The 23139-nt window shown below is 46.3% G+C and overlaps 1 protein-coding gene across 3 annotated transcripts; it reads left to right on the top strand.

Moving 5' to 3' along the window:
* The first annotated feature begins 102 nt into the window (after positions 1-102).
* Positions 103-23139, top strand: LOC110520824. 3 transcript variants are annotated; one of them, XM_036968378.1, is made up of 16 exons: positions 103-716; positions 3261-3394; positions 4261-4408; positions 4544-4617; positions 5947-6065; positions 9144-9231; positions 9964-10112; positions 10232-10316; positions 11015-11136; positions 12021-12170; positions 12448-19210; positions 19342-19496; positions 19772-19905; positions 20075-20418; positions 20533-20617; positions 21453-23139. In XM_036968378.1, exons 1-16 carry the CDS (start codon positions 629-631, stop codon positions 21584-21586), a joined length of 8772 nt encoding a protein of 2923 aa, XP_036824273.1. In that variant the 5' UTR covers positions 103-628; the 3' UTR covers positions 21587-23139. The 3 variants fall into 3 exon arrangements, with proteins under 3 accessions (XP_036824273.1, XP_036824275.1, XP_036824272.1); XM_036968380.1 differs by having other exon boundaries at positions 3261-3409; positions 21463-23139; XM_036968377.1 differs by having other exon boundaries at positions 3261-3409.

Genomic DNA, 23139 nt, shown 5'->3' with positions numbered 1-23139 from the left:
TGCACCACCCACATGATTAACCTAAAACATTTGAATATAGCAATTCCAATAGATTGTGCTACAAAACAGAGTTGCGGCAGTATAATACATTCATTTGTCTAGCAGGTGCATACAGACGCACAGCACCGCGAAATAAAACGGGCCCGAGACAGCAGAGTGTAGAAGCGAGACAGACGCACTCGCATGAAACCACGGGCGAACCATGATAATGCAAGCTCACTTTTGTCTGACGTAGCCGACGTTCAACGGGAGATAAATACTACAGTCTACCTCGTACTGGTGTCGGAGGGGAAAGAGCCGAAACGGGAAAAATAGCGGATGGTTTGACCTCATTGGGGTTATTTGTTGTTTTCTTCGCCGTTTTTGTGGAGACCACTGATGTAACGGTTCTGGATTTGATGGGTTGGGTTGGCAGGACGGGATGCACAAAAGAGCGTATCTTACACCGTGTTTAGTTGCGGATTAGGAGAGGGGGATCAAACGGAGGAGGGGAAGAGGGGAACACAACAACAAGGAGACGTTCTTTATTAGCGGGGGAAGACAGCGCCAGACCAGGATACGGTAGCGGAAAGAAGGAGAAGACCGAAAGCGTCGCTCGAATGATTGTGCCGTGGTGGATCCCGCGACGATGCGACGACACTGCTGGGTGATAGTGCTGGCGGGGATGTTGTCGTACTTCAACCCAGAGAGAGCCCTTGGAGCCCCGCAGAGAGAAGGTGAGTGGTGTCGGTGAGCTGGAATGATATTGACGCTGGGAGAAAGAAGAGGGGGAGGTGGGAGAGGGGATAGATTAGAGGGTTATGAATAGGTACTCGGAAATATTACGGCCAAAACACACAGAGACAGCCTCAACAATAATACGATATATTTTATCTTTCTTGGCTGATATGATTAGGCTATGGTAGGCAAAATGCCTTTATAACACGGGATGAAATCAAAAAGACAATGGCCACATTATTATCATCAAGTAGCCAGGAGAATTCGGTAGGATCTGCGACCCTATTTCGGTGATATTTATCAATAGCATTGATGGCATGTCAAAACGGAAATTCGCCCAATGAATTTTAAATGAATCGCCACTGTATCATTCATGTGTATATCAAACCTATATTATCCCACTTGGGTTTAATGATAAAAATCTTTGAATTTCCATTTAAAATCAACTAAATCCGTTTTATTTTGTCCTCTTTTTATTAGGCATCGCAGTGTTTTGTGTGTGTATTGTCGTTTGCAGTCATGGTGTTCTGGTGTATTGTTTTGATAAGAGCCGTAAACTGGAGCTGGTGGAATAGGCCCATGCTATGTGTACCTATTTATATGCAGTGTATGTCTGGACAGCTGTCTAGGGATAGAATAATAGAATTGCCCAGGAATTGTGCATCTATACTGCCGATGGATAGGCTACATAAAATATTATTGTATTCTACATAGACTTATGTGAAAGAGTTTGAATTTCATATAGGCTGACATGTTTTTTCTATTTTATCAGTTTCCAATGTAATTCTACTGCCAGGCCATAGGCTTGCATAGGCTGCAGTCCAGTCCTGTACATAAATCAACGAAATTATTACACATTTATGATGAGTCAATAATTCATGTATCTTTCTCATATTCATACTCATGATTTTTAGTAGCTTTTCTTACTTAGAATTTACCCGTCACTCTTGAATGTGTTAGAATAACATGGACCGTTATGTTTTTAGGCCTTCGTAGAGGTTTGAGTGTTTTTCTCATCAAACAGTTATTGGAGGATGGAATCATACAACATATGAGCTCAAAACATCCTTAATGCTAATTACAATGTTCGATGTTCAATGATGTTATTTATATATTTTAAAGCAGTGCTCAAAGTGCTTCATAAATATATTTTTACAGGTAACTTGCATTTTCCACTCATGAACGATCTCATGAAAATATTCCATTGATCAGAAAAGCCTATTTGTGATTGGATTCCCTTTCAGTGTGTTATTGGACGTCTCTGTAAGATTTGTGTCTAGAGGGAGAGGCAGAGGAGAGGATGTGCCAAAATGGTTCATCACAGTTAAGCTTACACATTGATCTACCAATAGGGTAAACATCAATTAAAGCCTTTTGTTTGGACCATTATTGGACTGTTGATGCATCTTCACGCCATGCTTTCAGTAATCAATGAGCTCATGAAATGGATGGGGAAACGTACAGTTGGTTTTGCATTATCCATTACTGTGTCGTAATAGTGAGTCAATATCTAGAAGTAGTGATGAATACAGGGCATGATGGAATAGGATGAGCAGGGGAGAACAGAGTAGCTCTAGTACTTGTGTTTTCTGGTTCCAATGACACTGAAAATGCTCACACTGTGGTTGATATTCATAAGTACTGTACTGAATTGGTACTTGACCTGCAAGTGTATTGACAAGTATGTGCACTCAGAGGTTCACCTTCTGGAGTTTTGTAAAATTGTATATGGGGAAAAACAAATAATATTGACAACAAGTTCATCTAGAAATATGCATTTTTAATTGTGGCGATGCTGGTTTTGATTTGAGGGTTTAATATTTAAAGATACAACAAACAAGTAGTAGCCTACTGTTGTGAAGGGTTTTTAACCACCCTGCACTCCCCCTTCTCTTTTTCACAGATGGTTCGCTCCTCACAAACGGCCAAGTTGAGGTACAAATATATAAAAAAACGCCCCAAACTCCTCCTTCTCACCTAGGTAGCCAACCTCCCTGATTTGAGTGATTCTTTTCCAATTTTCCAACCCTCCCCCGATAGCAATTTCCCCAAAATGACAACGCCACCCCTCCCTGCTTTTCAACTGTGTTTCCTGGAAGGAATGTTTTTTTTTTGGTACCCCCCTCCCTCCTCCCCCTCTTTCCTAACTGGAATGGTAGACTTCCCTGATTTTAACTTTAATTCCGATCTCTCCTCTCTTTTATTGATTCTGAAGATGGTTTCCTGACTTTCCTCCAAAGTTTATTTCCTTTTCCTGCTTCTCCCAAAACTCCAATGACAGTTGTTCATTGGGGATCCTCCGCTTTGTCTGAAACGTACCTCTATTGAAACAATTCCAACGGTTTTCCTCCTCAATCTCAATATGTAACAATGACTTTGACCCTTTTCAACCCAATTCTCTGAAGCCTCTCTTTCCCCCACTCACTCATCCACTCCCCAACACTCCAACCTAACAACTGTGTGTTTCCTTCAGGAAGTACTACCTGGCCGATTAACGGTATTAACCTTTTCCTCTCCTCCTTTTCTCTCCCGCCATATCTCAGTCTCTCAATCCAGGGCTGCATCTCTCTCTTCTCCGCCCTACGTCGTCATTCTCATCTCTTGCTCGGGGCTCGTCTCCTTTGTTTTACTGCTCTTCACCTGTCTGTGCTGTAAGAAGGGAGGAGTGGGATTCAATGTAAGTCTCCATCATGTAAGAGACTTATTCACACGTCTTGTCTATTGTGTTGCACTGTCTGCATGCATGTTGTGTAGATCAATAGATATAGGCATCATATTACACATTGGCCCTTAGGGAAACTCTAAACATTGAGGGCTGTAACAATGTTAAAGCATATGGGAATGTCCTGATTTGTCATGGAAGGGCCCAGCACCACAGGGGCGGTGGGCATCCACATAATTCAAACCCTCTATGAATCTATTGTCTTTGAATCTGTGATCTTTGGGATGGTTCATTGTTTCTTTGGCTGCATGTGCAGCACCACATTTTACCAGAAGTATTACAGATGTTGCATGAGCCAGAAAGCTTAGGGTCTGTTTACATTTAATAGATTTCCTCATATTAAATCCAGATCGGTCTTTCTTTGTGACATTTCAGCCAGCACACTGGATGCATCTCAATTATCTAAAGTGGCTCCCCTCCTTCATCTTAACTAATGTGAAAACACAGGCAACAAGGGGAAAGTAATATGGTGTCTGCCCACCAGTTATTTGTTTACGCTTGCCCAATTTCTTTAGAAACGTAAACCACTTTAGGCTATTGACACATCCACTAGAAAAGCAGTCACCAACCCTCATCCTGGAGAGCTTCGGGTGTGTAGGGTTTTGTTCCAGGACAGGCCAGAACTAACACAACGGATTCAACTAATCAACTACGGTAATAAACAAGAGTTTAATAAACTGAATCAGGTGTGTTGGTGCTGGGCTGGAACAAAAACCTGCAAACCCTGTATCTCCCGGGACCAGGCTTGGTGATCACTGCTTTTCAAACTTACAATATCTCTAATTCTTCTACGCTTCCTCTGTTCTTTCCTGTCAAATCAGGAGTTTGACAATGCAGAGGGGGAGGAGTGTTCTGGGGGTTCTAGCCCCGCCCAGGAGGACAGTCTGTCCTCTTGCCCCTCCCTCCCGGAGGTCTACACCCTCCCACTCAGGGACAGGGCTAACTGCCCCGCCCTGCAGGATGGCTCAGGTAACTAAGGCAGACTCTCTGTAGCTGGAGCTGATGGCAGTATATAGCACATGAATATTAGCAAGCTTGATGGATATCAGAAAACCACAAATCATGTGTCTTTCTCTTTTCATCTCCTCTATTCTGTCTCTAAAGACTCTAAGTCGAAGTACTTCCGTAGGCACACTCTCAACTACCTTCAGGAAATAGGAAATGGCTGGTTTGGAAAGGTGAGATCACCAACTCATACCTCCACCCTCAGTTGTGACGTCATCATGTAATGGTGGTAGCTGGATCTGGCAGTTCTTCCAAATGTCTCTCAACCCCATGTTTCCTCTAAAAGACACATCCTTTTAACAGCTTCTCAGTAAATCTAATATTGGCTTCCTACCAGCTCTCATGAGTTATGTCTTCTTCCTACACCACTATATCTCTGATCTCTCTCTCTCTTTCTCTCTCTCTCTCTCTCTTTCCCTCTCTTCTCTCCCGCTCCCTCTCTCTCTCCTTCCTTCTCCTCTCTTCCCATCCTCTTCCCCTCTGTCCCACATCTCTCTTTCTCCTTCCACCTCTCTCCTGCTCCTTTCCTCTCCTCTCTCTCCCTCCTCTCTATCTCTCTCCTGTCTGTCCCACATCTCTCTTTCTCCTTCCACCTCTCTCCCGCTCCTTTCCTCTCCTCTCTCTCCCTCCTCTCTATCTCTCTCCTGTCTGTCCCACATCTCTCTTTCTCCTTCCACCTCTCTCCTGCTCCTTTCCTCTCCTCTCTATCTCTCTCCTGTCTGTCCCACATCTCTCTTTCTCCTTCCACCTCTCTCCCGCTCCTTTCCTCTCCTCTCTCTCCCTCCTCTATCTCTCTCCTGTGTCCCACATCTCTCTTTCTCCTTACCTCCTTCTCCCCCTCTCTCTCACTCTCTCCCCTCTTCTCCCTCCTCTCTATCTCTCTCCTGTCTGTCCCACATCTCTCTTTCTCCCTACCTTCTTTTCCCTCTCTCTCTCCTCTTCTCCCTCTCTCTCTCTCTCTCTCTCTTTCTCTCTCTCTCTCTCTCTCTCTCTCTCTCTCTCTCTCTCTCTCTCTCTCTGTCTCTTTCTCTCACTCTCTCTCTCTCCTCCCTCCTCTCTGTCTCTCTCCTGTCTGTCCCACATCTCTCTTTCTCCTTACCTCCTTCTCCCCCTCTCTCTCACTCTCTCCCCTCTTCTCCCTCCTCTCTATCTCTCTCCTGTCTGTCCCACATCTCTCTTTCTCCCTACCTTCTTTTCCCTCTCTCTCTCCTCTTCTCCCTCTCTCTCTCTCTTTCTCTCTCTCTCTCTCTCTCTCTCTCTCTCTCTCTCTGTCTCTTTCTCTCACTCTCTCTCTCTCCTCCCTCCTCTCTATCTCTCTCCTGTCTGTCCCACATCTCTCTTTCTCCTTACCTCCTTGTCCCTCTCTCTCTCCTCTTCTCTCTCTCTCTCCCTCCTTCCCTCTCTCTCTCGCCCTCCTCTCTATCTCTCTCCTGTCTGTCCCACATCTCTCTTTCTCCTTACCTCCTTCTCCCTCCCTCTCTCTTGCTCTCTCCCTCCCTCAGGTGATCCTAGCGGAGGTGCTGTGTGACTGCAGCTCCTCCCAGGCCGTGGTGAAGGAGTTGCGGGTCAGTGCCAGCCCTCTGGAGCAGAGGAAGTTCTTGGCTGAGTCTGAGCCATACAGGTCAGAGAAACTGACATTTTGTGTCATCAGACACTTTAATTTAAGTTATTTGTTTTTGTGGTTTCCTGAGTGTACAAAACATTAGGAACACCTACCTAATATTGAGTTGCACCCTCTTTTTCCCTCAGAACAGCCTCAAGTCAGGGCATGGACTCTATAAGGTGTCAAAAGCTGTCACGATCGTCATAATAAATGGACCAAAGCGCAGCGTGATCTGGGTTCCACATCTTTTTATTACTAAGTGAAACTCACAGCAAAACAAAACAATACATCTCAAATGAAACGTGAAGCTAACAATAGTGCTAACAGGCACTATCCATAGTCAAGATCCCACAAAGCACAAAGGGGAAATGGCTGCCTAAATATGATCCCCAATCAGAGACAACGACAAACAGCTGCCTCTGATTGTGAACCATACCTGGCCAACATAGAAACATAATCCCCTAGATGACCCACTAGTCACACCCCGACCTAACCAACATAGAGAATAAAAAGATTTCTATGGTCAGGGTGTGACAAAAGCGTTCCACAGGGATGCTGTCCCATGTTGACTCCAATGCTTCCCACAGTTGTGTCAAGTTGGCTGGATGTCCTTTGGGTGGGGGACCATTCTTGATACACATGGGAAATTATTGAGTGTGAAAAACCAAGCAGCTTTGCAGTTCTTGACACACTCAAACCAGTGTGCCTGACACCTACTACCATACTTCGTTCAAAGGCACTTAAATCTTGTGTCTTGCCCACTCACCCTCTGAATGGCACACATACACAATCCATGTCTCGATTGTCTCAAGGTTTAAAAATCCTTATTTAACCTCTCCTCCCCTTCATCTACACTGATTGAAGTGGATTTAATAAGTGACATCAATAAAGGATCATAGCTTTCACCTGGATTCACCTGGTCTGTCTATGTCATGTTACGAGCAGGTGTTCCTAATGTTTTGTACATTCAGTGTATTATAAATCACAGTTATTGGGATTAACTTCACAGTTAACTCCCAACCTTTATTTCACTCTGGTTGATTTGGTGCTGTTTGAAAAAGATCTACATGGACCAAGTCACATCAGTAGGTGGTTTTAATTATTGTGTGTCATATTGAGATGCTGGTAGTTAGAGACTGCATGCAGCATACAAGTGGTGCAGTGTTAGAACTGTAACATGGAGTGACAGATGACTACTGGTCTGACCTATTTATTATGCTCAACTTAGATTAAAATGACACTTGGCCCGCCATCTCTCTATCTCTCGCTCTCTCTCATACACACTTACAGTAACAAATTATGATAGTTAAGCTCGGGAAATGTTGCAATGAGGTCAGAAAGAAATTGAGCGTCATCCCAATAGGACCATAGAGGTTAGCCAGTATAACATGTGTGCTAAACAATTTCCCCATCACTAGTTGCCTCTTTCTCTGTCACATATAGAAACACATGTTTCTCTGTCATCTCTCTCGCTCCCCCTCTCTCTAGTTCTGTCTGTTTTCTATCATCCTCTCCCCCTCTCTCTAGTTCTGTCTGTTTTCTATCATCCTCTCCCCCTCTCTCTAGTTCTGTCTGTTTTCTATCATCCTCTCTCCCTCTCTCTAGTTCTGTCTGTTTTCTATCATCCTCTCCCCCTCTCCCTAGTTCTGTCTGTTTTCTATCATCCTCTCTCCCTCTCTCCCTCTCTCTAGTTCTGTCTGTTTTCTATCGTCCTTTCCCCCTCTCTCTAGTTCTGTCTGTTTTCTATCATCCTCCCCCTCTCTCTAGTTCTGTCTGTTTTCTATCGTCCTCTCCCCCTCTCTCTAGTTCTGTCTGTTTTCAATCATCCTCTCTCCCTCTCTCCCTCTCTCTAGATCTGTCTGTTTTCTATCATCCTCTACCCCTCTAGTTCTGTCTGTTTTCTATCGTCCTCTCCCCTCTCTCTAGTTCTGTCTGTTTTCTGTCATCCTCTCCACCTCTCTCTAGTTCTGTCTGTTTTCTATCATCCTCTCCCCCTCTCTCTAGTTCTGTCTGTTTTCTATCATCCTCTCTCCCTCTCTCTAGTTCTGTCTGTTTTCTATCGTCCTCTCCCCCTCTCTCTAGTTCTGTCTGTTTTCTATCGTCCTCTCCCCCTCTCTAGTTCTGTCTGTTTTCTATCATCCTCTCTCCCTCTCTCCCTCTCTCTAGTTCTGTCTGTTTTCTATCATCCTCTCCCCCTCTCTCTAGTTCTGTCTGTTTTCTATCGTCCACTCCCCCCCTCTCTAGTTCTGTCTGTTTTCTATCGTCCTCTCCCCTCTCTCTAGTTCTGTCTGTTTTCTATCGTCTTCTCCCCCTCTCTCTAGTTCTGTCTGTTTTCTATCGTCCTCTCCCCTCTCTCTAGTTCTGTCTGTTTTCTATCGTCTTCTCCCCCTCTCTCTAGTTCTGTCTGTTTTCTATCATCCTCTCCCCCTCTCTCTAGTTCTATCTGTTTTCTATCATCCACTCCCCCTCTCTCTAGTTCTGTCTGTTTTCTATCGTCTTCTCCCCCTCTCTCTAGCTCTGTCTATTTTCTTTCGTCCTCTCCACTTTCTCACTAACAAACCCACCTAAGTAAACCTACACAAACAAATGTGCCCAGATGTTATCCCCCTCTCTCCTCTTCCCTCGCTCACTTTAACTGCATATCCTCTGCTGCATTGCCTCTCTCGTTTCATCATCTTTCTCTCTCCCCCCTCTCTCTCCCCCTCTCTCTCCCCTCTCTCTCTCCCCCCTCTCTCTCCCCTCTCTCTCTCCCCCTCTCTCTCCCCCCTCTCTCTCCCCTCTCTCCCCCTTCTCTCTCCCCCCTCTCTCTCCCCTCTCTCTCTCTCCCCTCTCTCTCTCCCCTCTCTCTCTCCCCCCCTCTCTCCCCCCTCTCTCTCTCCCCCCTCTCTCTCTCCCTCTCTCTCTCCCCTCTCTCTCCCCTCTCTCTCTCCCCTCTCTCTCCCTCTCTCCCCTCTCTCTCTCCCCTCTCTCTCCCCTCTCTCTCTCCCCTCTCTCTCCCCTCTCTCTCTCTCCCCTCTCTCTCCCCCCTCTCTCTCCCCCCTCTCTCTCGCCCCTCTCTTTCCCCCCCCCTCTCCCTCTCTATTTTCTTGCCTTCAGGAGTCTCCAACATCCCAACATCCTTCAGTGTTTGGGCCAATGCAGCGAGAGCATTCCCTTCCTGCTGGTCATGGAGTTCTGTCAGTTGGTGAGGGCCATGCTGTTTTTACTACTATTATGGGATGGAGAAGAAGAGGAGGGCACATTGTAGAGGAGATCCAAAGAGAGGCCATTTTGTTTTGGAAAGGATACATTTACTCCATTCCTCTAGGATTGTTTTCTCTCATCATTGTGTTTCTATCAGAGACTGATTGATACTTGAGCAACCAGCTGATTGGACAATAAATTATTCAAATGGATCAATTAAGTGACAAACACCAGACTATAGCTCCCGTACATGGAAACATACTTTTTAAAATGTATTTGACCTTTATTTAACTAGGCAAGTCAGGTTGCAAGTTCAAACCCCCGAGCTGACAAGGTACAAATCTGTCGTTCTGCCCTTGAACAGGCAGTCAACCCACTGTTCCTAGGCCGTCATTGAAAATAATAATTTGTTCTTAACTGACTTGCCTAGATAAATAAATACAATTCTCCTGTCCTACCACCAGTACAACCTCTCTCTCTCTAGTGATATTAACTCATTACCAATTCCCCTTCTGCTTTTGAGGACCTTCAGGTTCAGGAAAACTCTTAGGAGAGGGTATTTCTCCAGCATAAATGTACAAATGTACTTGATATATAGCTCAATATGTCTGGTCAAAGTTATAAACTATGTTAATTGTTCTTCTGATTGTTTTAAGTATCACATACTGTACATGATATTGGTAACACTCATTGATGGTGTAATAAATTAATTATATTTGTGATATGTTACCAGGGCGACCTGAAGAGGTACCTGAGAGCCCAGAGGAAGTCAGATGGGATGACCCCTGACCTTCTGACCCGGGAAATGCTGACCCTGCAGAGGATGGCGTTTGAAATCACCTCTGGCCTGCTGCACCTCCACGAGAATAACTACATCCACAGGTCTGTGAGGTCATATCCTGGCTCTCTCTGGCTCCAGTGGGGTTCCAATAGCTCCAGTGATTGATTGGTTGGTAATTGAGTGATTGACAGTAAAGGAAGTATGATTGTTTTCTCTCCAGTGATCTGGCTTTGAGGAACTGTCTCCTTACCTCTGACCTCACTGTCAGAATCGGAGACTATGGGCTGTCTCACAACCACTACAAGGTATGTTTGAGTGTGTGTGGGGGCGTGTGCGCTTACCCATGTACTTTGCTTGAACCACCACAACCTGGAGACAAGTTATACCACTTTATACCATGGCATTGTTGAATAATCGTTTCTGATAGGCTTGTAGGGCATTCTAGAGAGGGCATTCTTTCCCTATAATCCACAGTATATCTGCACGATAGAATTCCATGGGTATAGTTATTACATGTTCTATGCTTGAGCTGCATTTGAAAGCAAAAGTTGAAAACATTCTTGGCATTGTTGAATTCGATTTTCATAATAGCAAGCTAGGACTCAAATTTGGTTAAAAACTAGCAAGTCTGTTTGTTTGGTTACCATGGCAACCACTGTCTCTATATTGTAAACTTGGTACTTCAGTGGATACTTCAGTGGATGTTGAACACATTTTCTACCTGCAAATGAACACATTTCTAGCTACAAATGTTTAAAATTATAACCATGGTATAAAAGGGATAATCAACTCGGGGCTCTATGCGTTCTCTGCAAAATAATAATAATGATAACTCTGTGGAAGGTCAGTTCCGCTCCTTCAGCGTGTCATGGAACACACCTTCCAGGTGGTTGATTATCTTCCAGAAAACACATAGCCCCTTGTTGATTATCCATAACGTATTGGATGTCCCTAATGGCTTATCTTCAAGTCCATGCATCCCTCTGTGTGTTTATCTGTGTAGGATGACTATTACCTAACATCAGACAAGCTGTGGATTCCCCTGAGATGGATAGCGCCAGAGCTTCTGGAGGAGTACAGAGGATCTCTGATCGTCACTGACCAGACCAAGACCAGCAATCTGTGGTACGTACCATAACACAACCTGCCTCTAAAATGGACAAATAAACAACTGAATATTTCAATAAGCTGTATTCTGTATTTCTTAACTAATTTAATTATTTCTCTATCCTCCAACTCTCTCTCCCATCTCTTTCCCCTCTTTATCCCACATCTCTCCCCTCTCTTTCCCATCTTTATCCCACATCTCTCCCCTCTCTTTCCCATCTTTATCCCACATCTCTCCCCTCTCTTTCCCCCTCTTTATCCCACATCTCTCCCATCTCTTTCCCCTCTTTATCCCACATCTCTCCCCTCTCTTTCCCCCTCTTTATCCCACATCTCTCCCATCTCTTTCCCCTCTTTATCCCACATCTCTCCCCTCTCTTTCCCCCTCTTTATCCCACATCTCTCCCATCTCTTTCCCATCTTTATCCCACATCTCTCCCCTCTCTTTCCCCCTCTTTATCCCACATCTCTCCCATCTCTTTCCCCTCTTTATCCCACATCTCTCCCCTCTCTTTCCCCCTCTTTATCCCACATCTCTCCCATCTCTTTCCCCTCTTTATCCCACATCTCTCCCCTCTCTTTCCCCCTCTTTATCCCACATCTCTCCCATCTCTTTCCCATCTTTATCCCACATCTCTCCCCTCTCTTTCCCCCTCTTTATCCCACATCTCTCCCCTCTCTTTCCCCTCTTTATCCCACGTCTCTCCACTCTCTCTCCCCTCTCTCTCCCACTTCTCTCCCCCCTCGCTCCCCTCTCTCTCCCACTTCCCTCTCCTCTCTCTCCCACCCCCCCACTCTCTAATTTCTCTCCAACTTCCCTCTCCTCTCTCTCTCTCCCATTTCTCTCCTCTCTCTCCCACTTCTCTCCCCTCTCTCTCCCCTCTCGCTTCCTTTTCTCCCAGGTCTCTTGGGGTGGTGATCTGGGAGCTGTTTGAGTTTGGTTCTCAGCCTCACAGGCACCTGAGTGATGAGGAAGTGTTGACCTTCGTCATCAGAGAGAGACAGATCACCCTGGCCCAGCCACGGCTCAAACTCTCCCACGCTGACTACTGGTCAGTGGGCCATTTCTGGACTTTTGGTTCTCTGATGATATCTGCATTTGATGAAGAAAGTAGTCGATTACAGATGTGTTACTTTAAAGGCCTACTTTGTCAATAGATCATTAAGGTCTAAGCTAATATATGCAATCCCCTCAAACCTCTCTTTTGGGGTGGAGGTAGATCAGCTTTAATACTGCAGATAGATTGTAGCTTCCATCAATGTAATTGTCTGCGTCCTTTCCAATCCCCTTTATCTTTGTGTTTGTCTTTCCTGTCTTTCCTCTTCCAGGTATGAGATCATGCAGTCCTGCTGGCTCCCTCCTTCCCAACGCCCCTCCATCGCTGAGGTATTCCTCCTCCTCTCCTCCCTTCTGGCTGCTGAGCGAGGGATGTCCCGAAGGAGTGTGGGAGAGGACGAGGAGGATGAGGACGGGGAGTATGAGGAAGGGAGAGGAAGAAGAGGAGAGAGCGATGAATCATTTGAAAGACGGTGGGATTCTCTCCGTCCTCCGGCCTTCCAGGCTGCAGCGAGTGAACGACAGAGAGAGAGGGAGTATGGGAGGGATGACAGGGGGAACTCCTACCCTCTACTGGAAGCCGTGGGGAACTGCATCACCCCATCCTCCACAGAACTCGATGACATCCTGACAGTCACGGAGACCAGTAAAGGGTTAAATTTTGAGTACTTCTGGGAGAAGGCCCATGCGAGGTGGGGCTACCAACCACCTCCTCCTCCCCAGCCAATCCCGATGGTCAACCCCTCCCACAGACAATCACTGGACACACCCACTGTTGTCCCTGTGATAAGTGCACGTAGCCCCTCCCTCGCCAGTGAGTACTTCATCCGATTGGAGGAGCACACCCCTCAGGATAAGTCCCCATCTCTTAAAGGGAAAGCGCATGCTTTCCGTTCTGACTCGTTGTGTCCTGGAGATCTGGAGCTAGTGGAGATACGCAGCGGAATGCTGGGCAAAGAACGCACGCCGTACAGTTCTGATGAGGAGTACACTGGGCGAGGAGGGAAATCCATCCAGACCATCCGATCCAGCGAGGTCCAGATAAGGGTCCACAACACTGGGGTGGCAGAGTTCAAAGACACCTCCAGTAGGGTGACTGACTTCTCTGTGGTGGATTTAGGAGATGATGAGGAGGAGGAGGGGGGTGAAGGAGACAGTAGGTCATCCACTGGTTCTCAGGCCCCTGTCCTGCCTCCCAAGCCACGTTCTATGTCAACCTCATCGGGCAACCACCTCCACTCGCGCCCCCTCCCTGCGCCTCCGTTGGGCTACCACCGAGTAGGACTTGGGCTGGGTCACTATTCCATGAGTGGTAAGATAGAAACGATGGACCCTCTGACGGGCAGCTGCCTGCCATCATCATATGATCACTTAGGGTTCCACCGTCCTCGTCAGACCATGCCCCCCTCCCCGTCACTGTCCCCCTCCCTACCCCAGTCCAGCCACCCCATCTACCCCACTCCCCAAACATGTCCTCCCCCTCTCCCACCCCACTACAAGCCCCAAAGGGGCCTGTATCACAGCTATGGTGTAGGTAGCTACTCCAGATACAGTAAGCCCCAGATGTACTCTCAAAGAGAGCCACTATCCTGTGACGACTCAGACCGACAAGGTGGTGTACGGCGCACAGCATCCTTGCACAACACAAAGGGAACATCCAATTTCCGCTCAAAAGACTTTGACTCTCCCGTACGACGCCAGAACGTATTTCGCCCTGTTTACCGCAACATCTCCCACTCCGAGTCCGGGGGCCCCAGAATTGAGAGGCACTCGTCCTCCAGTCCCACCTATTCAGATGAGGATGACTCCCCCTTTATGTCCCCTGAGAAACCCAGTGGGGGAGCGACAACCGTCCCGACTTCTAGTTTGTCAGAGGATGCGGATCCGGCCACAGCCGAGCTCTTCTCCAGGGGTATGAAGAGGACCCAGTCGCGCCTCGCCACCATCCTGCCTGCCATCTGGAGGGAGGACGCGGAACTGCAGGCAGATAGCGTAACCGACGCCAAGATATCCCCCATGCACCTGTTTCTGACTGAGATCTCTAGTGTGTCAGAGTCAAATGATGCCAAGTCCAAGGAGGGGAGGACCTCATGGGAGGGAGAGACAGAGCGGGAGAAGAAAAGGGATGGGGAGAGGTCAGGGAACTTCCTCCAGCCCTTGAGAGGGGGGATGCGTCGGTCCCGGTCGCTGGTCACAGAGCTGGGCTCTGCAGAACAGACATTGGGGCCAGACAGAAACACACAGATAGTGACAGAGGTGGAGAGGGTAAGGAAAGGCTCCATCCAGAGAGATCTATTCCTCACTGAGATCTCAAACACAGGAAGGATGGATGCAGGCATGGAGAGAGATCCGGTGAAGTTCCTCCACCCTCCTGGCTCCCGATCGCGTCCCTACACCTACACCTGCGCCCCCGGCCTCCCGTCCTACGCTGAGGCCGAGGAGGCATACTCCAGGGGCATGAGGAGATCCCGATCCCTCCTCTCCGAATTCACAGTGGGGAGGCAGGAGTCGGAGTCACAGGAGACAGAGAAGGAGACAGAGAAGGGACAGATGACCAGAGAGGAGTTCCTGAAGGAGATCCAATCAGCAGAGACCTTTTTGACAGAGATCATATCCAGACAAAACGTGACCACCTCCAACAAGCATTGCGAGGACTTGTCTCAGTCACCCACTCCAATGTCACCAGAATACGAGTCAATATGCATAGATCCTGACTCCTCTCAGACCATCCGTTTCCAATCAGAGAGTTCCATACGTACATCAAACAGAGGCAAAGACGATGTAGCACCGGAGGCCATTTACGCCCAAGTGACTAAACGGGCAAAAAAGAGTGAGATGAAGGTCACTATACGGCCTGAGATCCCAGTACTGCAAATAGGATCAAATAAACAGTTTGTCAAACAGGAAGAGGAATGTCCCACACACACGACCTGCCTCAGGGACTCACCCAGCTCACTCACAGATCCCACCGCTGACACCAACTCTCACCCAGACTCTCAGCCCCAGCCGGGTGACTTTGTGTTCTCAGCGATAATGCCAAAAAATGGCCTCCTCCTTTACCAAACATTCCCCAGTACAAAAACAGAGGAGGACGTTTCAGAAGGTCCAGCCTTACCTGTAAGAGAAACACAGAGAGTCAGAGAAAGGGTTGAGCTCTCAAGACAAGCTCAACTTCAGTCTTTATCTCAAGACAGTGTTACTGGAGGAGTGGAAGACTCTGAAAAGAAACCCTGTGATGATGAGTCACCTATTTATGTAGATGAGAAAGAGAGCAGGGGTCAGAATAATGTTGGGGAAAGGAGTTGTGAGAGAATGAAAGGTGATGCTGAGGTCAGAGACACAGGGCAAGGATGTCAGAAACAGGAAGTTGTTGATGACATTTTACATGACTTAACAACAGAGACATCTGAAACAGATGGAGCATGTCAAATTGAATCTAAAGATTACAAGGAAGAAGGGTCAGAGAGTTCAAAAGGTTGTGACAGTCAAATGAAGAACAACACATCACATTGTTCTACTGCTCAGTCACATGACCCAAATGTTGAAAGCTATTTACAAATCAACAAACAGAATTCACAGATCAACCAAGAAGGAAGGTCAGACCCAAGTCAAAAGAGCCCTGCAGCCGTTCCCACCACCCCAGACTGGGACCCATCCTCTGACCTCTCTCTCTCCACCATGACCCCCTCAGACTCATTCATTTCATCTTTGACCCCCAGTTCAGCTGACTGTCTGACCCCAGGTGACCCGTGTGTTGGAGGTGAAGGACCAGGTGGTTGGAGGCTGCTGGGGACAGAAACCCCCCACAGAGACTCAGCCTACTTCTCTGACAATGACTGGGAAGGGGAGGGGCTTAGCAGGAAGAGCAGTGATGGACTGAGCGTGACCAGACCCGGCAGTGGACGAGGCGGAGAGAGGGGGACGCTGACAGGAATAGAAGAGAAGACAGAATTAGAGGATGAGGGAGAAACCGGGGGAAAGAGTCCCTTGAAGAGGATTTCAAATAAGGGAATTGACATTGAGAGGGAAAAGGAGACAGTTCTTGAACAGAATGCTCATGTGCAGGATATCTCTCAAAACAGTGATGATGGATATAAAGACATGTCAAGTATTCAGGAGAACGATCTCAGTCTGAAAGAAGTAGAACATAAAACAGGGTTAGAATCAGAACAGAGAGAAGACTCTGGAATGTTCCACAATGAGAGTGGAGAGTCAGATGAAAAGGGACTCCATCCGGGACTCCTGTCTGATAACTCACAGACCAAGGAGAACAATGAGTTTATAGCTAAGCTGTTCTCTAATTTAGATGATGCACCTCTCAAAGGGTTCTCTTACAATGATGGAACTCAAATTTGTAATCATTACACAGAAGGTGTGATTTCTCATGTGGAGTCGGATGATTTTAGATTCCATGACTCCACAGACAAAGACTTGACATTGCCTTCTAATAGTACCACTAAGACAGATTGTTTGAAATTAATATCTGCCATTCAGACAAAGGATAACAAACTTGAGAATGAAGAACTTCCAGGTATTGAAGATAGAGAAAATGATAATTCCATGAAAGACACTACGGAACCAGTGACAGCGTTACATGGCGACCATGATAACAGAGAATCCAGGCTATCTAGGTTCTACGGTATTCAAACCAGCGAGGTCAAACTCAGTGACGATATTCCAGTAGTACTGGATCCCAACGACGGAGAGAGCACCAATGACGAAGAGAGCAAACTGTCCTCTTCTTTCTGGGCCGAGGGGGTCACTGAGGTGTCTGAAAGAGAAGACGGACAAGATCTGGAGATTCAACACACCGACGCCAATGAGCTTGGCCTGAGAAACTTGTGTTACTCAGAGGAAAGCGAAGACGAGAGGGCCAAGGCCAAATCAGAGACAGAGAAACAGCTTGCCGCTGGAGAGCTGTGTAACGCCATGAAGGAGAAATCTCCTCAGAGAGGACCAGTGATGGGGAGCCAGAATGGGTCTTTGAGCAGGGATGGATCTGCTGAGACTGTGGACAGGGAGTCATCTAAGGATCTGGAGATGAAGGCTAAAGAGCTGTGGAACACTCTGGAGGAGGGGGAGGGGAGAGGGGAAGGAGTGGTGAGGGGCGAGTTTGACTGTCACCGTTTCCAGCAGGGAGACCTGCACCTGTGGCCATCAGAGAACGACCAGTGGGCCTCGCCGGAGAACAGAAGCCAGGAAGCTGAACTCGGATTGGAATTCTTCTCAGCGTTCGGAAATACCTGGGAGGAGAGGGAGCAGCTGGTGGTAGGCCGGGAATTCTGGGAGGCTGAGGAGAACGATGAACTGGCGGGGAGTGAGCCTCATCCAGCCGTCCTCCAAGATAGTGAAGATACTTCTAATGACGAGAGGCAGGGACGGGTAGCCTACCTGGAAATAAAGGGAGAGTTGTCCCAGAAACAGGCTCTCTCCAGTAGCATTGACAGTCAGCTATCCCAGGCACTGGATGTACAGCAAGAGGAAAATATAGAAAATCCAGATAGGTTTGACGATAATGATGTTGAAGGTGATCAAAATGTTGAAGGTGTTCAGCTAGTGGTTGAGGTGGAAAACCGAGAAATCCCAGAGCATGAGACCAATGCAAGAGGGAGGGAGCAGTTCAGGTCACTCACTGAGATGGGTGGAGACAGTGAGGGTCAAACTGCATCTCTTCTAAACGACTTGGATGGAAACATTGCTCAAGATGAGGGAAATCAGAACTTCAACAGGTTGAATCATCTCAGTGAAGTCCAAATGGAAGAAGGGGCAATGGCAGAAAATAACATAGAAAAAGAACAGGACTTTGAATTAGACAACCATCTTGCTCCCACAGTAAAGAGTATATATATGGGTGTATCTATCTGCCTTACTGGAGTACCACAGGTAGATTTGTCAGGATTAAAACATATTGAGCCAAGCATACGCATTGAAGAAGCTGACTCTACTCACCAGCTTGTGGGGGAGGACAGAGAAGGGGGAGTAGACATTGTAACCACAGGTGAGGATTTGAGAGACATATCTCTTCTATGTGACCCGGTGTCTTATCCCAATGATAATGACTTGGAGGATATAGCCTCTTGTACAGATCGGTCTGGTTCACAAGGAGACAACTTTCAGTTCAGTTCTGTAGACTTTCCCAGCCCTCCTCCTAGCATGGATCTTGATATGCAAGAAGACAGGTTGCAGAGTTTAGATGATTATTTTCCTAGTCCCCCACCTTCTGTCATAGAAATAGACGACGATCAGGGTCTTATAAACCTTGATTATTTGGGCTCAGATTTCATTACCAGTGCTGAGAGAGACCCAACAATGCCCCCCACTCCTCACACTGATATCCCAGAGCCGCCCCCCTTACCTCCCACCACAACCCACAGCAGAGGGATCTCTGCAAACCTCAACCTTTCACCTCTACATCCAACACTTCCATTATTCTCAGGTGAAAGCCAGAACCAGAGCCGCCTCACATCAAACATGTCCGAGGATGACAGAAATAACCTGTCCCAGAAAAACACAACCACCACTTCCACCACACTTCCCTCATTGCCCCAGAGTAACTTCAACACCATCCCAGAGCTGTTGATCTCTGAGTGGAAGGATTTGGACGAGGAGCCTCTTGAAGACTTTGAGAAACTGGAGCAGCTGTGTTGCATATCTGGGGATGAGGAGGACACCCTGGGTGACCTCTTCCTGGGGAATCTGGAGCTGTTGGAGTCTATGAAGAAGACGCCTGAGCAGAAAGCTAAGGGTTCTGGAGAGAGCGATAAAGGTGAAGAGACCTGTGGGACCTCCATGCCTGAGGGGAAGAGGAGAGTGGAACTGAAAGAGGAAGTTGACGGAATCTCTGAGAGCGCTGACTGGCTGGCCAGGTCGGTTCCATCGGCGGTCCAGGACGTCCCAACTGGGGCTAAACTTTCACCTCAGGAGAAGAGGCGTGAACTACAGTTCCCATCAGCCCTTTCACCATGTCATTCTCCGGACTCCAAGGACCAGAGGTCACTTTCCAAGATGCCCACTAAAAATGGCCTAATGATGCAGGTGAGCATTAGCCTTGCATTTTAACCCCAAGTTGCACAACTTTGTAGATGTATGAAAGTATAAGCCTACACAATTTACAATATCCATTTTCCTGATACCCCTATTATCTTCTTCTGTTTCCCTTTCTTCAGGTGTGTGAGGAGAGACTGCAGTTCTCTCTCTGTGAGAACGTTAAAACAAACGTCCTCCGGGGGGCGACAGTGAGCGACAGCGTCATTCTCCGCCCATGGGGAGACCAGCCCTTAGATGGGGGAGGAGACACAATCAGTGTGAAGGATGTAGGAAGGTATGCTCTCTCTATCACAGGAGGTTGGTGGCACCTTAATTTGTGAGGAGGGGCTCGTGGTAAGGGATGGAACAGAATCGGTGGAATGTCATCAAATACATCAAACACATGGTTTGACGCCAATCCATTGGCTCCGTTTCATCCATTATCATGGGTTGTCCTCCCCTCAGTAACCTCCACTGCCCTCTATGTATTTTGAGATTTATCAAACTGTTGTGTTGAATGATGGCAGGCAGACAGATAATAAAAGAAGATATCTTTTTTTCTGTTCTTAGCGAAGAGGAGCCGGACACCGAACCCAATTCTGAACCCCAGAGTGAGTCTGATGTGACTGACAGTGAACCACTGACTGTGATCCAGCAGCCAGAAGTTACACCCCCTCAGCCTGTGGCAAACCAAGCAATGAAAGGTACCTCCAGACTTTTTTCTTTGTGACAATGTGCATGAATTGGATGCAGCATTGTTGACATTCACCCACTCTGCAGGTGTGTAAATGACATGTTCTAATGGATAGATTGGTGCTTTCTGACACCATCTTTAATGTCTGACTTTATCTATTCCTCTCTTTTCTTTCACAGCCAAACTGGCTCGCCTGTCCCTCTCCCTCTCCCTCCCTCCTCTCCCTCTTGCTCTCCCTCTCTCCTCCAGTCCCAAGGGAGGGTTCAGGGAGGGTGGGCTACACAGAGACAGGAGTGGGAGACGGAGGGGTGCGTCCCCAGGAAGTGACCCCGATGAGGATGAGGAAGAAGAGCAGGAAGACGAAGGCTCCAGGAGGGTGATTGTTGTCACGGAAACAGACGTTGGCAAAAGGGTGGGGCTCAGGAGTCTGCTGAAGTCGCCAAGGGAACCGATAGACAAAGAGAAAGACAGAGGGAGAAACGTGTCCTTTTTTGATGATGTCACTGTCTATCTCTTTGATCAGGTATTTGTTTAGTCCCCCCCCCTCATATATTGAGTCCCATGTTACACTTGGATGTACATGTACTGTCTCTGCTCCTTTTCAGTCCCTGACCCCTCTTCTCTGTTTCTGAAACAGGAAACTCCAACCAGTGAGCTGAGTAGTTCCACATGCACCAGTCCAGCTCCAGCTCCTAACAAAAACACTAAATTTGATTTACATGGTACGTACTACGTATGCATGCATGTTGCTATTAGAAACCATATAACGATCCTGTACATCATTCCCTTCTTAGAGCCAATAGAAAGCGTTTGATAAAATCACTACAATAACAAGCACCCATTGGACAGCTCCCATCTGATCCCCACTCACTGAAGTTGAGAACCCCTCACACCAACCCCTTTTCAAAATATGTATCCCCAAAATGTATCTCTTGTAATTATCCCCCACACGCTGTGACATGGGGAATGGAGTGGGGACATAAATCTGGTGCTCAACAATGCACGTCTAAGATGTGTTTTCCACCCTGTCTCCAGAAGCCTTCCACTCTCAGTCTCTCCCACTGATCGCTTCATTTCACAGAATAATGAGAGTTTTGGCTGATCCCCTCTGGGTGTTTTGAATAGACTGTATATAGAAAAGCATCAACACCAAAATAATCTACTTTCATGATCTCTGTCAGCCTGCAGAGTTAAACAGTTGAAAGCTTTGCTAGGAGAGAAAGTTTATTTTTAACTTGGGAGTGTGGGCCTTTTTGTGCTTCGGTTCTACAAGAGGATGTTTGTACACACGTATAGAGTATATTAACTAATGATATACCATTTGTGTAATGTTTTTATCGTACATATATTTTTTTAATAACATTTACAGTTGTATGCTTTTGTTTATGTCTTGTGCCGCATGGGTCAATTTGATTTCATGAAATGTGTTAGAATGTATCCCCTGAATTCAAATAGTATTTACTCCAACCCTAGTACAGTGTGTTTGTGTATGGCATAGTTGTAGTGTAGTAATTCCTTAATTCCCTTACTTACACCATGCTCCTGTCTTTCTACCAGGAGCAAACAGCAAAGGCAAAGACTCCAAAAGAAAAGGGGACTTGTCAGTCAAACCGAGGTCGCTCGTGGGGGCCAACCCAGTGACATCCTCGCGTTTTACCGTCAGCCCAGCCGATGACCCCCACTTGGTGTGAGGCAGGGTTCCGGAATCCTCTGAGTTGTTCTGTAACCCTCAGAACAGGGACCTTCTGAGAGTGGCCAGTGGATTCCCCTCCAACCATAACCATTCTCAGAGGCTATTTTTTTATCGATCAGGCAACGGAAAGAAAAGACCCCCGTTCTAAAAGCTGGACACATTCCAGGTTTAACCAGCTACCAGTCCTTGTACGAGAAAGGTTGTTGATATAATAACTCCTCCCTTTGCCACTGTAACCTAGGGTCGATTTATAGACACTGGCTGGAAGTGGTTGATGGCAAAGGCAGTTTGTCCTAGGCGAAGAACAGTCTGGAGCTTTGTCAAATCTGAAACGGATTGACGGCTATGCAATGGGAGTCATTGTGTACCAGCTTACCTTCTCTTTACCTGCTTCTTTCGGTTGTCTTTACCCAGTATGTACTGGGGGATGCACTTTCTTTTAGTCATGTATATCTGTCTATGTGGAAGCTTGGATTGAAATCTTAAATTTGTAAAAACGATTTTCATTGCAGTCAGTCATACTTGTAGGCAGCAGTTGGGGCCAGAAAACAATCTTAACTCCTGTATTTGAGAGTACTCATTCAACATTTGTGTACAAAGATAGTGATACAAGTGTATACAATATAATTTTAGAGCTGTTTAATTTAGATGTATTCTTAGACTGCACGAAAAGATGAAAACAAGCTATGTTTCTATATACTTTTATTCTAAAAGTCTATGTCTAGCTATTATTTATTTAATGTATTCATTATTTATTTAAACATTATTTCCATGCTTTGTAAATATTGTTTATTTATTTTGGTGCAATTAATTTATCTCTCAGAATTGTTTGGGACAAAATGCATCTAAGTAATAGCTTCTCGATTTAATTATTCTTCATAACAAATAAAGCAAGATATTTTCCCCAACCCCCAAAAATATTGAGTATAATTTCATGTCTTTATAACTGCCATCCTGTGCTTAACTTATGTCCTCAACTTGTAGGGTTTCCCAAACTGGGTCCTGGGGCCCCCACGGGTGCATGTTTTGGTTTTGTCCCAGCACTACACAGCTGATTCAAATAACCAACTCAACATCAAGCTATCAAGCTTTGATGATTTTAAACAGCTGTGTAGTGCTACGGAAAAGGGGGGGGGGGGGGGGGGCAGGACTGAGTTCGGAAAACCCTGCTCTAATATATATATAACATGTTTCATTATTTTCTAATATGATTCAATGTATAGTTGTCTTCTCATAATTTTACTTTGTTTGAGGACAATTGATGTATCTTAGCATGATAAAACGGAAGCTTCTCATCAGTAAATATCTCCAAAAGTTTATGTATTTGTTGATTTACATTCATTTTCTACTAATAGCAACCCATCATGCAGTCAAGCTCCAACTAGTCCCTTTGTTTAGTCTGTTTCAACATCTGTTTAAAACCTGTATTGTTTAAAGAATGGGTTTCATGGGATGCTGTATAAAACCAGGGGAAATAAAAACAACATAAAAACTGTGAAACATTTATTGAACTGTTTGATGAAAATAAATTGTACTGTCTTATATTCTTAA

This window comes from Oncorhynchus mykiss, chromosome 3 (genome assembly GCF_013265735.2).
Source record: "Oncorhynchus mykiss isolate Arlee chromosome 3, USDA_OmykA_1.1, whole genome shotgun sequence".
Classification (NCBI taxonomy): Eukaryota; Metazoa; Chordata; class Actinopteri; order Salmoniformes; family Salmonidae; genus Oncorhynchus; species Oncorhynchus mykiss.
This window is presented reverse-complemented; position numbering and strand designations above follow the sequence as displayed.